At 43.2% G+C, this 17,153-nt stretch overlaps 1 protein-coding gene across 2 annotated transcripts in view; it reads right to left on the bottom strand.

Moving 5' to 3' along the window:
• CAMK1D (calcium/calmodulin dependent protein kinase ID) overlaps positions 1 to 17,153 on the bottom strand; it is a 361,868-nt gene that overhangs the window by 68,188 nt on the left and 276,527 nt on the right. For both annotated transcript variants that reach the window (XR_010589338.1, XM_065552488.1), the window contains exon 4: positions 5,517 to 5,655. Coding sequence is in view for 1 of the 2 variants with exons in the window: in XM_065552488.1 (XP_065408560.1) it covers positions 5,517 to 5,655 (139 nt within the window). In the remaining variant the exon portion in view is untranslated. The remainder of the gene's footprint in view (positions 1 to 5,516; positions 5,656 to 17,153) is intronic.

Raw genomic sequence — 17,153 nt, 5'->3', positions numbered from 1 at the left:
TAGTAGGTAAGAAAGCTGGAGTTGCAACAAAATTGAAGACCTAATTGCAAACTATCAACCACAACCATATGAAATGCATTTGACAACTCTGCATCGCGTACGCTGGTTTTACATTGGTATCTGGCTGTGTGGGAATTACCCCTGATTTACCTCGGTGCAAGGGAGATCAGAACCAGGCTCATGTCTCTAGCCCCACACTTGGGTCCCAAACTGTGCCAGTTTGGCTCACCTTGCGCTTCCTTTGTCTCCTATTACCATAAATGACACCTTATGTATCCTCTTGCTACCCTCCCTAACCTTGCACATTAGAATGGCTTAGACATTTTTGACAACAGCAAAAGTATGGTGAAAAACAGAAATGAAATTTCATATATATTTTCATGAAGTTTTCCTCCTTTTCTAACCACCCTTACAAGCAGCCTCATTCCCTTTCTTCACCCCCCTCCATCCTCACTCCTTTCACTACCCCTTCCATCGCACTCTCTTTCCTGACTAGAAGCTGATTGAAATTTTCTGAATTTCAAAATACTGCTGACATTTCAAAATTCAAAAATTAAACAGGAAATCCCACCTCTCTCCCTACAGTCCTGCTTTTCAACCAGTGAGAGAGGGGGTACAATAGTTTGAATTGCACACATTTTAATTTCTAAAATCTTCAATATTAAAAAAAAAAACACCAGGAACAAATTGAAAACATTTTCATGATTTTTTTTCCAACCAGTTTTGCTCCTGATCGAGTTCCAATCTCAGGGCTTGTCTTCACTATGGGCTAAATCGGCGCTGCTGAAATTGATGCAGTGGTGTCGATTTAGCGGGTCTGGTGAAGATGCAATAAGTTGATGGAAGAGCACTCTCCCGTCGACATAATTACTCCACTTCAACGAGAAGCGGAAGCTATGCTGGCAGGAGAGCATCTCCAGATGACATAACGTGGTGTAGACACCGCATTCTGCCATATATTTCATGTTATAGCTGTCTCGGATGATGACACAGCACATGTTGTTCATTTTAAGAACACTGTCACTGAAGATTTGACAAAACACAAAGAAGGTACCAATGTGAGATTTCTAAAGAGAGCTACAGCACTTGACCCAGAGTTTAAGACTCTGAAGTGCCTTCCAAAATCTGAGAGGCCTGAGGTGTGGAGCATGCTCTCAGAAGACTTAAAAGAGTAACACTCTGATGCGGAAACTACAGAATCCAAATCACCAAAAAAGAAAGCTGCTTTGGATAGTCATTGAGCAGAACCCATCATCAGCATGGACGCGTGGCCCCTGGAATGGTGGTTGAAGAATGAAGAGACATATGAATCTTTAGCACATCTGGCATGAAAATATCTTGCGACACCGGCTACAACAGTGCCATGAGGATGCCTGTTCTCACTTTCAGGGGACATTGTAAACAAGACGTGGGCAGCATTATCTCCTGCAAATTGTAACCAAACTTGTTTGTCTAAGCAATTGTCTTAAGTAGGACTGAGTGGACCTGTAGGTTCTAAAGTTTTACATTGTTTTATTTTTGAATGCAGTTATTTTTTGTACATAACTCTACATTTGTAAGTTCAACTTTCATGATAAAGAGACTGCACTACTTGCAGTACTTGTATTAGGTGAATTGAAAAATACTATTTCTTTTGTTTTTTACAGTGCAAATACTTGTAATCAAAAATAAATATAAAGTGAGCACTGTACACTTTGTATTCTGTGTTCTAATTGAAATCAATATATTAGAAAATGTAGAAAACATCCAAAAATATTTGAATAAATGGTATTCTATTCTTGTTTAACAGTGCAATTAATCGCGATTAATTTTTTTAATCCCTTGACAGCCTTCGTATTAACTGATTAATTAAAAAGGATGCTAAGAAGATGAGTCTGTACTGATTAGAATCTCTCAGGACCTTTTATTGTTCTAACCACTGTCCTCCACCCTTTGTTTATTGTCATTCTTTGCTGTGTTATTTAGATCAGAATCTCTCGGGGTAGAGACCTGCCTTTCCCATCCGTTAAGTGGTGCTCTACAAATAATGATTATAATAGCAATAGTTAATTATTGATGTTACAAAGTAATAGTCCCAATCCCAATCTCGATTGTGGGACCATCTGGCCACTATCAGGAACTTCCCCAGCCTAGGAATCCACAGGATCTGCTTGCCCACTTGCAGCCTTCTGCGGCAGCCACAACAGAGTGCACTGCCAGCCCTCTGCTGGGTCCAGGTTCCCTGATGGAGTTGGGCCCACCTTTACATCCTGTAGCTGGGAATCACCAGCTCCAATCACTAGATTCTGTCCAGCTGGGTTGGATGATTCTCACCAACTACCTGCTGGGCTCCTCTCCAGAACAGGGCTGGCTGTTCCCTGGTACTCTGGCCCTTAAAGGGGCAGACTGGCCTGTTTACAGTGCTAGGGCAGCAGGTGAATTCCCCCCCAGCTACTGCCACTTGGGGAGGTGGAGTACCTAGACAATGAGAGAACCTCTCTCATTGGCATAGGTGGCGTATTCACTGTAGCTGTTTATATGTAGACAAGCCCAAAAACTTTACCAATATGTAACGATCCAGAAGCAGAACCAATGAACAGACGAAGATAAAGACTGTACTGGTGCTAACCCAAAGCAGGGCCAACTCTGTCTGCCATGAAGAGCCACTCTTGTGCATTGTCCCATACAAAACCTGTGCAATAGCAATGCTGAGCGTTATTTTTAAAATTGGACTCTGGTCTGTCAGCCACACCCACGTGTTTTGGGACAAGTCTTTATTTTATCATTTCTCCCCAACTGGCCCTTTTTATCAGATGTGAAAAATCAACATCACCACCACTCAGCATTGCCATGTTTATGCAAAGTTAAGACAAAGCAATGAGAGGCACAGTACAGTCCTCACCATCTGCTCAACAAAGATTTGCAGCAGCAAGTTGCTTTTGCAAGACTGGAATAAAAAATGAAACCACCCATCTAAAACATAAAGCTTCATTCTGACTCTGTTACCATCAGAGTGTGACACTGCCCGGCTTCTCTTTAGGTTGGATTCCCCTTTTGTTACCTGGGAGGACAACGTAGGGGAAGAGGCCAGAGTATCAACAGCTGAGGACAGGAGATGGTTATAAAGTCCCACCAAGTCACTGACAACGGATTGGTTGGCTTGGCACTTTTCCTCAGTCTTCTGATAGCCAACAAATCCATTGGCCTCTGTAAAAGAGTACAGGTCCTATATCCTAAGAGGAAAAGTGAATCCTACCTCAAAATGAAGAAGCATTTTCCATCTCTAACCTCTGCCTATCCAAGTATTTAGATAGCTCCAATCACCAGAGTCACTAGGCTCTTCAAATGTTAATTAAACTTAGCCTCACAATAACCCTGGAAGACAAGGAATTTTTATCTCCATATTAAAGATGGGGAACTGAGGCTGGGAAAGACTAAGCAATTGACCCAGGGAAACTAAACTAAGCTAGTGGCAGGAATTGAACTTAAAGTGCAGTTTAGTTCAAGTCAGTGCTTTAACCACAAGACCATCCTTTCTCTCTTGTAAGTCTATATTTTGTTACAAGCTACATTAGTTTGCTCTTTCACTTTTATCCTACACTAAGTGAAAAATTTGTGACCCCAATGCTGAGTATATATATTCAGTTATTGTCTTTTATTAAAAAAATATGCCTTCTGCTACTGTATTGTTCAGGATACCCAAGGCTTAAATGTCCTGATTTTATCTAGCTACGCACACCATTACATCTTTACAAAGAAATATCTGCTTATCATCTCAATGGCAGCATTCAAAATGGACGGAGAAAAGTATGAAGAAATAATGCTATTATTTGAATAGAAGGGATGAGCGATTCTGCTATAATGACACCTGGGCACAGCGAGGAACAAAGAGTAATCTCAAAATTATACAATTACCCCGTGATCTTCAGAAAAGAATCACTTGTGCAGAAACACTTACAAAAACGTTGGCTCAAATGGAATGACCGTAAAGGGGGAATTGGTAAACATTTTCCAAACAATTAATCCTCTGACACTCTGTATTTAAAAGCAGCACCCTGGAACCCCCATATTCACCCTGTCATATAATTATGATATATTGCACACAAAGCATGCCATGTAAGACATCATATGAAAGTTCATGATCTGCTGAAACCTATTATTCTGTCCAAATACGTATATCATTTGTGTGTATCAAGTTATGGGATTTTGCTGTATGGTTGTTACTGAAACATGTGGAAAGTTTGCTAGTGACATACAAAGGAGGCAAACCACTCCCAGGAGGATGTTCAATGACCATTAATCAGCAGGGGAGTTGTATTCAAGGGATTTACAACTCAATGGCAGTTGCACAAGACCACACCAGGGGGTTGCTTAACACGTGACTCAGCAAGGCCAACCAGGACAAGTCTGGGCTAATATTTTCCAGTCACGTGGATTGAGGGTATAAAATAAGGACAGTGGCATCATGCCTGGGCCTTTCTTATCCTCCACCTATGCTGGAAGCATCAAGAATGCTGGAAAGACAAAGACTTCAATTGAGGAGACATCCAGTGGGGTGAGAAAACTGCTTGATTGAAATACTACCTAATGTAATAAAGTTTAAGATTTAGAATGTGCATTTACCTTTTATTTTCTTTGATAACTATCTCTGACCTTTTATGCCTACCACTTATAATCACTTAAAATCTATCTTTCTGTAGTTAATATGTTTTGTATTTTACCTAAAACAGTGTGTTTTGGTTGAAGTGCTTGAGCAATCTCAGCTTAATTTACAAAGGCTTATGTCCTCTCCACATTGACAGAGGGGCAGACTGTCTAATAAACCTACACTGGTCAGGCTTCTGACCAGGGAAAGATGGTACGGCTTTGGGATGAACCGCTGGAGAGATGGGCGGAATGGGCTTGTGCCTTTCTCTGTGTAATTCGTGAGTGGCTCAGGGACCATTCATGCAATCTAGCTGGGTATGGGGCTCCACATGCGGTTATGCTGAGTGATAACAGTGCCTGGAGGGGTTTGCTGCTGGTCACTACCAAGGCATTGTGAGAGACAGCCCAGGCTGGAGAGTTAAGGGGGCACCGCGGTCCCATACTTCCAGGTTGTAACCCAGGGATTCCGTCACAAATCCCTCATTATAAGTAGTATGTAGTATTTAATACAGCACTGTAAATTTGCAAGGCATTTTTTCAGCAGTAAAAACACATGCGTCTGCCCAGAAGAGCTCACATTCTTAATGTAACGGAAGTCATTTTCCCCCAGGATAGATTTGCTGTAATGCCACTCACCACTAATGTTGCTGAAGGTGGCAGGAAAAGGCCGTTCATGAGACAAGATAAAGAAACACTGCTCTAGATAAAACACAGGACAGCTGTTCAGATAAGTGAGGGTATGGATTATACAAAGCCTCACTCAAAGGATGAATCTCTACTCAAAGTGGTAGTCCCACGGTAGTCGTGAACAGTGTGAGTTAGGCTTTGCGGTAATTGGGCCAGCACTCATTAATACTATCTAGAGATACAAGTAAAGTAAGTGGCCTTACCTTGAGATCTCGATGCACAATGCCCATTCTGTGCAGGTAGTAGACAGCATCTAGGACCTGCCGTATCAGAGTGCTTGCATCCTTCTCGGTGTAAAATCCTTTCTCTACTATGCGGTCGAAAAGCTCGCCTCCAGACACTCTGGAAAACATCATGGAATATGGAAGTGTGAAGATGTGCTTATAACTCTCTAAAGGTATGTCTACACCGGGGCCGACTGCAGCTTGGGTAGACGCACCCAAGCTAGCTTTAATCTAGATAGCTCGGGTCGTGGAGCAGTGAAGCTGCTGACGCAGTGCATGAGCAATTACCCAAGGTTCTGGGACGACTCGTACAGCCCATATGGAAGCCGATACAGCCCCAGTTCCACAGCGCTGGCAACCAAGCTAGCTAGACTAAAGCTAGGCTCCGTGTCAGCAATGTACATATACCCTAAATGATGGCCAATGACAGTAGGGTGACTAGATGTCTCATTTTTATAGGAACAGTACTGTTTTGGGGGACTTTTTCTTATATAGGCACCTATTATCCCCCACCCCCTCTCCCGTTTTGTCACAGTTGCTATCTGGTCAATCTAGATGAGAGTACAGAATCGGATTCAGTTCAAGCAAGTGATTGTCTAGTGCTATGGGGATGCTCAGATAAAGTAGAAAAGCCTCAAATATTAGGATTTTGGGGAGCTTCCCATAGCACAGAAGCTGGTCAGTTTGCTTTTAACACTGAATCCACCCTAATGGGACAAAAAGGTTGATTGAAAACAATAAGGTAATAATTATAAAACAAAAAACATCATGGCTACCCTACTATAACAGAATGGCCCATCTAATCCAGTATACTGTCTCGACAAGGGCCAAAGAAAAAGTATTGGGCCAGACTCACTAGGGCTAGCTAGCACAGGGTAATTACACTTTCCTAGGCCAGCAAGATCCATGAGTAGATGAGAAAGGACGGGGAATATTTCTGATACTGCCCAGCTGTAATGCACTTCGTGTGTGTAAGTTAAAGTCTGACATCGCCGTCTAGTGGCTGGCCCAGGATGATTATAAGGGGCTTACTACTGTCAGCAGCGTGACTCATGCTTTAGTGGTAAAGACTTGTGTTTTTGGAGCTGGAGGGCAGGGTTCTATTCTCCTTCCCCGTCTGTGTGAGATTTATACAGTAATTGTGTCTGATACCTACAGCACATTCATTCATTTTACTGCTTTGGGATTCCTACTGGGGAGAAGAAAAGGGCAGCCTCTTCCAGAGACTTCACCATTTTACCCATTCCTACTTGTTCATATATCACAACCTAGACACACGCTTATGTTTCAAGACTGTTGGGCGAGCCTGGCCTCAGATTGACTGGCAGAGCACAGTTATTAACGAGAGAACAAAGATTATGAGATCAGTTCCCCACCAGGTAACCCAGACTGGGAAAGGGTTCCATAAATCAAAGAAAAAAATAAAATGGAACCATCCCAATATTATACTTATACTTCATTACACTTCTCTTCTGCTCTGCTAGAAATAACATGCTCCTTCACCCATCTTACATAAAGAATGGGCCACATTAAACTTTTTAATGGAACTTTCTGTGAAAAAAAGAGGTAGGTCTTTACTAAGCTATTGAAATCATAAAACTGTCAGCAAGAAACTTTAACTGCCCCACCAGGACAAATAAAAGATTTCTATTTTAGCAGGCAAACAAATTAAAAAAAATAAAATTAATGCGATATGTTTTCTGCAAGCTGTACCACTTAACATATAATAAATAACAGACTGAAATGTTCTTTAAAAACAAACCTAATAAAGGAAAAATAATAGAGTCATTAAATGCTCATGTGGGGGGAGCTTTACGTTATACAAACACTAGGTAATTCAGTTGCAGGCACTCCAAGCAATAATCTGTTTGAATAATGATTCTGAGATCACTTCCTAAGGAAAGTTAGGAGCTGAAACAGAAGAGACTGCTGCTCCTGGAAATTAACATGTTCAACTTGGAAACTGAAATGAAATCTAGGAGAAAATAGCCATTTAAACTGAATAATCCACCAATTAGTTACTAAGCAACTAAACTGAATGAGCCACTGAAATATTGAAACTAAGATGAAATTATTCAACAGATGTGAAATTCACTCAGGGCCTGGTCCAAAGCCCACTGAAATAAATGGAAAGGCTCTCACTGGCTCCGATAAGCTATGGATCAGGCCCCATGTGAGTCCCCTCTGTGTCACTTAATCTTTGTACTTCCACACTGAGAGCAGAGCTGGAAGCCCGGATCCACAATGGTCATGCAGAGGCTCTCTGCACTCCCTATGCACCATAGAGGGGGCTCTGTGCTGGCCACAGAAACAGACTGATGCAGAAGGTGGCAGTATAGGGGCAGGTTGGCAGCAAGTTGGGTGAGGGGCTCCTGGTCCATTATGTAGTTCTAGAGGCTATAACATCTAGCCCAGGTGGCAAGGAGGTACCACAGCCTACGGCTGCTGCAGCTGCAGCTGCGGAGAAGGAGATGTGATGCAGCGCCACACCCTGGATTGCGGTGATTTTTGTCCATTCTCCATCCTGGGCATTTCATTTGCATAAAGGCTGAATGCTCACCCTATAGGAATCCTCCTACATAAAGATTATCTGGTTGCTACAATAGGAGCTATATAATGAAAAGTGAATAGATACAATGGACAGGCAGGTGCTAGTCAATACCGCACAGAATGCTGCCCCAAATCCTTGGCTTTTAGATCCACATTCAATACAAAATCCAGCCAGACTCCATTCTCCTTGCCATGGAAGAGTCTCCTAAATGCTGTGCAAAGAATCTTTTTCTCCATCCGCAGAAGGCAGATACAGTTTTATTGAATCTGGCTTTTATTAACTGCTTGTCTTTTCATATTTTCCCCAACCCCTCTTGTACCTTCTGGATTCACTGCACTGAAAATTTAGTCCATGCCATAATTAATGTGATTGAATACAGCATGTTTTCCTATGAAATCTCTGTGTGCTTTGTTGTGCACTCCACACAGTTCCTTGGTTTTTATTCCTGAGATATACTGCTTTACTAGACACTGATTTACAGCATGTGCTTTTATGTGCAAGGTCTCTCTCCTCCCTTACTCCCAGAGAGAATAACTCCCTACTATTTTTAATCAGAACTACTTGAGATTTCCCACACACACACGCTCCTACAAGTCCTTTATCTCTTAATCAAAAGCTCTTCTAACTTGAATTTAGTTCAGTTGATCTACTGTACCCAGGCTCAATCTGTTTATAATTTACTTTCAACACACGGAATATATTTTCAGCCTATTGAATGACGCATTGCAAAACAGAGCTGAAATGCAGACACACAAGATAGATATTCCCTCTTAATTCAGGACGTGACTGTGACACCAAGTATGCATCATGCAGGGACCAAAGGGGGCATATGGCAGCCTTTACTCTCTTGCATGGGTTACCTGTGTTGCAAGTCCAAGGTAATGTGCACTGGCACAAGACACTTTGTATCCTGGTGCAGTGTGTCTACATTATGGGTTTGCAATGGTGCATCGACATTGGCATAACTATATTGGTGCAACAAGCCCTGGGATAGACAAAGCCTTGTCTCTTCAAACAAGAAGCTTCATAGCCACAGGTTCTGCCCCCAAGTATGTTCTGCCCTACGGCACCTAATGGTCTAAACCTGGATTTCTCTAGCTGCGTCATCCCTAGGGTTACCATACATCCAGATTGCCCCGGACATGTCCGGCTTTTTGGTCCTCAAATCCCCGTCCGGGGGGAATTTTCAAAAAGCTGGACATGTCCGGGGAAATAGGGAGGTATAAGCCAGGGTCCGCCCGGCCCCAGCACGACCCGTCGGGTCCGCAGCGCGGCCCAGCCCAGCCGCCCCAGCGACACTGTAGCGAGCTCGGGCGGGGGGTAGGGGGGCGCAGCCGCAGAAGGCGGCGGAGGGGCCGCTGCTGCTCCCGCAGGCTGGGCGGACCGCGCGCCCCAGCCGAGCCCACTGGATCACGGGGAGGCCGGGCCCAGCCAGCGGCTCGGGCTTCCCTTGTGGGCGGGGACCCCCCAGCCACTGGGGGACCCTTCCTGCGGCCCTGGCGGAGCTGTTTCCAGCGGGGAACGTGCTTGGCGGTGGCAGGAAGGAGGCTGCGGCACGGGGAGGGGAGTGTGGCGTGTGCCGCGGCTGCAGGGACCCGCACCGCCCCGGTCGCTGCTGAGCGTCCGAAACCCCCGCCAGGAAGAGGCTACCGGGGGAGCGGGGGAGCAGGGCAGGCGGGGGGGGCGCAGAGGCTGCAGGGCGAGGAGGAGCATAGAGGCTGCAGGGGAAGGGGGGCGCAGGGGCAGGGCAGGCGGAGGGCGCAGAGGCTGCAGGGGCGGGGGGGGGTACAGGGGCTGCAGGGCGAGTGGGGAGCAGGGGTCACAGAGGCTGCAGGGCAAGGGGGGGGTGCAGGGGCTGCAGGGCAAGTGGGGAGCAGGGAAGCACTTAGCAACCCCCAACCAAGATCAGAGCGGGAGGGAGGAGGGGGAATGCGGGGTGCTCAGAGGAGGGGGCAGAGTTGGGGCAGGGACTTTGGGGAAGGGGTTGGAATGGGGGCGGGGTTGGGGCGGGACCAGGGGTGGGGAAGGGGTGGAGTTGGGGCAGGGCCAGGGCCCCCGTGGAGTGTCCTCTTTTTTCAGTGTTGAAATATGGTAACCCTAGTCATCCCTGTCTTGGAGGGTGAGCACACTCTTCGGTAGCTGAGACTCAGCCCATTATATTGAGACCAGGACCTTGCACTCTGTTCTGAAGTGAGCAGGAAGCCCTAGGCGTATGAAGTGTTCATGAAGCCCTCCTGCAGTGTTTGCACTGGTCTTTGGGATGAGCTGCTGGTGGGTGTGGCACAAACTTCCCACTTTCTGAAGCAGTTACATTCAGCCTCAAGTAGCAAGAGTAGCAGTAGCTGAAGGTGTAGGATGACAGTGTAGCGACGTCCTTGTCTTAGAGGAGGGGGATGTAGTTTGCTGGCCAGACAGATATGGAAGGAGACATTTCTCATCACTGTGTCAATCTGTGTGACTGAGAGTAGACTGTCTCTGCCTCACAGCTGTCACTGTCTAATCTGACTGGATGTACTTTACCAAACGTTGGCGCAACAAGGACTGGGAGCAGCGGCAATTTTTCTCCTTTCGCTGATTCTGATCTTGTCTCTGTGCAAGGAAAATGGCTGGACAGGAACAGCCAAGCGTGATTACTTGAAGGCAGTTTAATCCTGGTAATGACTCAGGTGTTATGGGAATCTGGAGTAACATTAACACAACAAGTGTCTAGGGGTGTCCGATGCATATTCAACAAAAAGGGGCTTGTGTCTGGCCCTGTTACAGTTCAGTTCGCTCTACATTCTGATGAGTCACTGCTGACCATTTATTTTAAAAGGAGACAAAGAACTAGGGTGACCAGATGTCCCGATTTTATAGGGACAGTCCCGATTTTGGGGTCTTTTTCTTCTATAGGCTCCTATTTCCCCCCACCCCCTGTCCCGATTTTTCACATTTGCTGTCTGGTCACCCTACAAAGAATGGTCTTGTGAACTCAGAAAGCAGGAGTTCAACTGCTAATTCTGCCCCAGACTTCCTATGAGACTTTGTGCAAGACGTGATCTCTCTCTGTGCCTTGGTTACCCATCTGTAAAATGTCTAATACTTCTTCTCTGTTTCACACCGGGTGATGTGAGCTACTCAGCTATTATAGCAAAGGGATGTGTACCAATATCTGCACAAACAGGAGGTGGGCCTTTGGTTCCAGGGTAGATGTGGTACTGAATTTAATACAACTAACAATGACGTGTTTGAGTAAAAATAAAAAATAACGAAGTTAATACTTTCTACTTCCATAGCACCTTCCATCTGGAATGATCAACAATCACTGATCACCCAAACGAGGTAGGCCAGAATGAGTATTATCCCCATTTTTCAGCTAAGGAAACTCAGACACTGTGATTAAACGACTTGCCCAAGATCACACAGAGTTTGTGACACAGCCAGGAATAGAAGCAGATCCTGACTCCCGAGCCAATCACAATACCACCCTTGTTAGGAAAAGTACCTTTCCCTTGATCCACTGTCCCTGCTTCAAGACACTGTGTAATACTGTCTGGCTGAGTGTTTGAACAAAGAGCCATTTTCTGGAAGTGGTGTGCTACGTCTGTGGGTTGTAAGCTGAACTTTGCTTTTGACACTTAACATTTATTCCAAAAGGTCTATACTAAATAAACCAGACTAAGAGTCAGTATAGCCTGCTTGGCAACCTTGGGTAAATCACTTTACCGCATAGTGCCTCAGTTTCCTGATCTGTAAAATGGGGAAAATGATATTGACCTCCTCTGTAAAGTACTTTGAGATCTACTGATGAAAAGCACTATGGAAGAGCTGGATATTACTGCTATTCTATTATTAGTATCCTGGGTCTATTGCAACTCATTTTCCCCACAACTGGGAAATAATCCATTGCAGCGTTCCTGGCCAGTTGGAAGACAAGATTACTAATTTTCCTAGCAGAAATGGTAGATGCCTCAGAAAAACAAGTAAAAGACATGGATCATAAGCTCTTCATTCCATGGAGCAAGAGTGGGCATGGCAAAACAAGTGAGAATTCAAAATATACTGGGGGAAGGGAAAAGAAGGACAAGGGTGACAGTAATAAGGTCATGTAGTTAAGTGGTAAGAGGTAAATCCACTTAACAGCCAGTCAGCATAGCGCTTAGACATTTGTATTGATCTCCTGGGCCAGGGTCAACATCACCCAAAGACATGAACCCATCTTGATTGTGTCCTTGCAAATCTCTGTTTTTGTTTCCTTTTTTCTCCTCAGATTAAATAAGAATAAATTGGTATTGTTGAAATAGTAGAAAAATGGGTGAAAATACGTATGATAGAGCTATACGCACACCACCCCCATGGAGCTAGCACACAGCAACTGAAATAATAAGAAATGCACAAAAGAAATAATGAGAGAAGAGAACATTAAAGTAGGGTCTAACTTAATATATATCAGCACAGTCAAATTAAAAGTAAAACAATAAGATAGAATGCACTTGACAGTGGAAGACTTATTAAAAATCTGTTATTGGAAAGCGGACAGATTAATACTGTATACTTTCTGAGTTTGTGAAAAGGGTAGGTAGAAGGAATAACAGGCAATTTGGGTTAGAGTAATATGTAGTTCCGTAAGACTGTATTGACACAGATTGCCATTGCTTGGGTTTATTGTACATAATAATGGCTCGAGTAACTGGATATTCATGATCTGGTGGTAAATTGGGCTTGATTCTCCTCTCTGCCATTGTAAATAAAGAGTAACTCCATAGAAGTCCATACAGGCAGACAGGTATAAAACTGGTATGAGATCCAAATCAGAGCCTCTGGTTTTATAGGAGGAAGAGTGTCCAAATAGAAGATATTATAAATAGAGCTGTTAGACATTTGGTTCGTTAAGGAGGTGGAAGGTTACCTTTAACAATTTTGTTGCTTCTGTTCATGTGCTTCAAATGAAGCAAAGTAAAATTCAGCTGAAATCACCTTTTTTTCTGGTTTCCGATAAAAAACCTGCATGGTTTCGACCTGAAACCACAGCTTGACCAGTTTGTTCAAAACTTGACTCAGGTTCACCAAAAACAGAGACAGGCCGAACCAGATCCTTGGATCTAAACCACCAGATCTGGACTTGGCTCCAAGATCACAGTTTGAATCTATACAATAGTGGGCAGGATACAAATCCCCACTGTGAACTTTGAGAAAGTTTGCTTTTCAATCCACCAAGTTCAGGACTGTTTCAGTTGTGCCTGTGTGACATTACTGACATAACCTGTGATCATATAGATCACTGTTGCAACCACTGTTATATATTTGCAGCAAATATTGTACCAAGGTTGTCGTGTAAGGTGTCTATGGAAAGGTTATAATTTGCTGATTATGATTATGCTATCTGTATGGATGTATCATTTTTGTAGCTGAAGTTATGAATATTGGCTATGTACTTGTATATCAATGTGTTTTGATTCTAAGTAGCCTCAGTAAAGCATTTGGTCAGCTTCTTGAGAAGGGATTATTCTCAGTAAGTGTCCAATCAAGAAACACTTGACGGACAATGGACTTTGGGAGATGCCAATCCACATCTGACATTTCTGGGAATGTTCAAACTAACATGTAAACAATGGCGTCGACCTGTAAAGAACTGAGTCGTGCATGAATATGTGACTTGCCCATGTGACTCCAAACTCCATCTTGCTGTGATATTGCACAGGAGAACCAAGGGGATTCCACCCACCTCTATACCTCTACCCTGATATAATGCAACCCGATATAACATTAATTCGGATATAACGCGGTAAAGCAGCGCTCCGGGGGGGGGCGGGGCTGCACACTCCGGTGGATCAAAGCAAGTTCGATATAACGCGGTTTCACCTGTAATGCAGTAAGATTTTTTGGCTCCTGAGGACAGCGTTATGTCGGGGTAGAGGTGTAAATCCTATAAAAGGCTGCTGCATCTCCTCCATTTTGTCTTCAGTCCTACTTCTTGCATCTGGAGGAACTTTGCTACAAACTGAAGCTTTGAACAAAGGACTGAATGACCCAGCCCAGCTGTGGATGTACTCCAGAGACTTGATTTGAACCTGCAGCTTATTCCATCACTGCTACAAGCCTGAACCAAGAACTTTGCCATTACTGTATGTAATTGATTCCATTTAACCAATTCTAGCTCTTATCTATATCTTTTTCCTTTTATGAATAAACCTTTAGATTTTAGATTCTAAAGGATTGGCAACAGCGTGATTTGTGGGTAAGATCTGATTTGTCTATTGACCTGGGTCTTGGGCTTGGTCCTTTGGGATCGGGAGAACGTTTTTTTTTACTGGGGTATTGGTTTTCATAACCATTTGTCCCCATAACGGGTGGCTCTGATGGGGATACTGGGAAACTGGAGTGTCTAAGGGAATTGCTTGTATGACTTCTGGATAGCCAGTGGGGTAAAACCAAAGTCTTCTCTGTCTGGTTGGTTTGGTTTGTCTTGGTGTGCAAAGGAACCTCAGCCTTGGGCTGTAACTGCCCTGCTTTAAGCAATTTGTCCTGAATTGGTACTCTCAGTTGGGTCCCACCAAAGGCATCTTCGTTACAGCCCGTCAGTGAGCTATGAAGTTTGGATCTGGATCTAGTATCTATCTTTGTGGTTTGCAACAAAATCCTTAACTCCCCTGGGTTTGGGTTCAGGTATGAAAATTTCATGAAGCTCTCATGAGAAAGAATCAGACACCACAGAGATATCTCTTAAAATGAAAAATTACAAACTCAGTCACCATCTATTGTTTTCCATTTTTTTAACTTCTTGGTCCTCCTCACCTGGGATTTATGATGCATAGTAACTTACTATATGAGAAGATCCATTGATTTCAATGGAAATACTTGTAGTGTCGGCACTACTCAATAGGCATTTGGGTGTCAGAATCTGGCCTCAGACCAAGTTTAGGGTCAGACACGGAGTCCAGTTTCATCCATTACATTGGCGGTGTAATCGATAAATGAAAGCATTTTGCTGTCACCTCAGATTCATTGCTTCTTCAGGAACACTACAGAGGGTTCCATTGCTTCAACAGAAAGTCAGCCACATTCTGTTTTCATTCCCACTTTCCTTCAGCAGTACTTGACATTTTAAAAACTCTAATTTACTTTTATTACCAGATAAACACAAGTCCCAAATAAAACCACATCTTCAAACATCTCATTCAACTTCATAGCTGCCTCCTAATTTCCTCTTATCAAAACCCAGGATCCAAACACCCCTGTGTGCTGGGCGGTGAACTTTGCACCTGGGACCTGAAATCTGCACCTGAGCTTTGCAGCTTGGACCCACCTTTATTCCATTTTTAAAACAGGACCAATTTATGGCACTGCATAGCTCTATCTCCAAGTTCTCTTAAGGCTAACTACCAATCCACCACCAGAGTGGGATAGATCTGCTGTAGCTACATTGCAGAGGGCACGTCACTAGTTACATTGTTAATCTTTATAAAATAATATCTATGTTGGAATTTGGAACGAATAGACATTAAGTTACATTTAAATGATCATTTATTTGATGATTCTTTTCCCTTGTTGTCAATATCCATTTTTAAGGGATAAATCCTCCCCTTAATACAGCCATTCAACTTCCTATTGCTATTAGCTGTAAATACACATGCTCCTATGCCATTTGGCAAAACATTTATATGTTTAATCCTGACAATTTAATTGTTTGTTTGTTTGTTTTTTACAAAAGTCTTATTGATGACATCATCAATGGTGGATTTAAACAAAAAACAATAAAGCTATATAGTATCAGGAGGACAATCCCTCATGAAGAACTGCTACTGGGAAGTCTGCCTGATGTCATGACTACATCTTCAAGTCACAGTGCAATAGAAGGATGTATCTTTAACAAAACTCAATGTTTTAATGTGGCATCACATAAAAACTGTGATGGTGCTTCACTGGGACTTAACATACAACAAGCAACAAGAACGATTAAAGGTCTAGAGAACATGAAGGAAGGCTGAAAGAATTGGGTTTGTTTAGTTTGGAAAAGAGAAGACTGAGAGGGGACATGATAGCAGTTTTCAGGGATCTAAAAGGGTGTCATAAGGAGGAGGGAGAAAACTTGTTCATCTTAGTCTCTAAGTATAGAACAAGAAGCAATGGGCTTAAACTGCAGCAAGGGAGGTTTAGGTTGGACATTAGGAAAAAGTTCCTAACTGTCAGGGTGGTTAAACACTAGAATTAACTGCCTAGGGAGGTTGTGGAATCTCCATCTCCGGAGATATTTAAGAGTAGGTTAGATAAATGTCTATCAGGGATGGTCTAGACAGTATTTGGTCCTGCCATGAGGGCAGGGGACTGGACTCGATGACCTCTCGAGGTCCCTTCCAGCCCTAGAATCTATGAATCTATGAATTCACCCATCAGGGATTAGGGATGCCAGGTCGCCCACTTGAAACTGGGATGATCCTAGAAATGTGGAATAGGTATGAACCCAACAGGTACAGAGCTGGGACAATCAGGTGAGAGAGTTGGTCTGAGAGAGTTAAAGGTGCAGTACCGGGAAGTTCAGGCTCTAAATATTACTTTTATGAAATGGAAGGGTTTACAAGAACTATTATTAATACAAATGTTTTCATTTAAAAAAAAATGAAAACTTGGTTTTTTGTTTGCATTTAAATTTCCTTTGCATTGTGCAAGTTCATGAGAAACGAAAGGAAATATGACTAGCACATAATCCCAAAGGAAAGACATACTAGCTGCTCTAGTCTCATTGTTCCATCTTAGTGAAATGCAAAAAGACAATGAAGAAACAGCCAAAATAAAGAAACTCATAGATTTCAGGTCCTGAAAGGACCATTATCACCATCTAGCCTGAGCTCCTACAAATATAATTAGGCAATTAAAATTCTCTTAGTGCCAATAATCTAAGGTGTTAATAATCAGGTAAGGATGTTTGTTACTATAAAACTATTATAAATCCTGCAGAGCCCTACGTCATTCAACATGCACCTTAGAGAATTGCACCAGATGCCTCATTCACTGCACATCATAAAATATTCAAACTGAATGAGGCAAGAATTTTCCTTGCTATTGTAGCTTTAAATCAGAACTTTAAA

The sequence above is a fragment of the Chrysemys picta genome, chromosome 1 (assembly GCF_011386835.1).
Source record: "Chrysemys picta bellii isolate R12L10 chromosome 1, ASM1138683v2, whole genome shotgun sequence".
Classification (NCBI taxonomy): Eukaryota; Metazoa; Chordata; order Testudines; family Emydidae; genus Chrysemys; species Chrysemys picta.
This window is presented reverse-complemented; position numbering and strand designations above follow the sequence as displayed.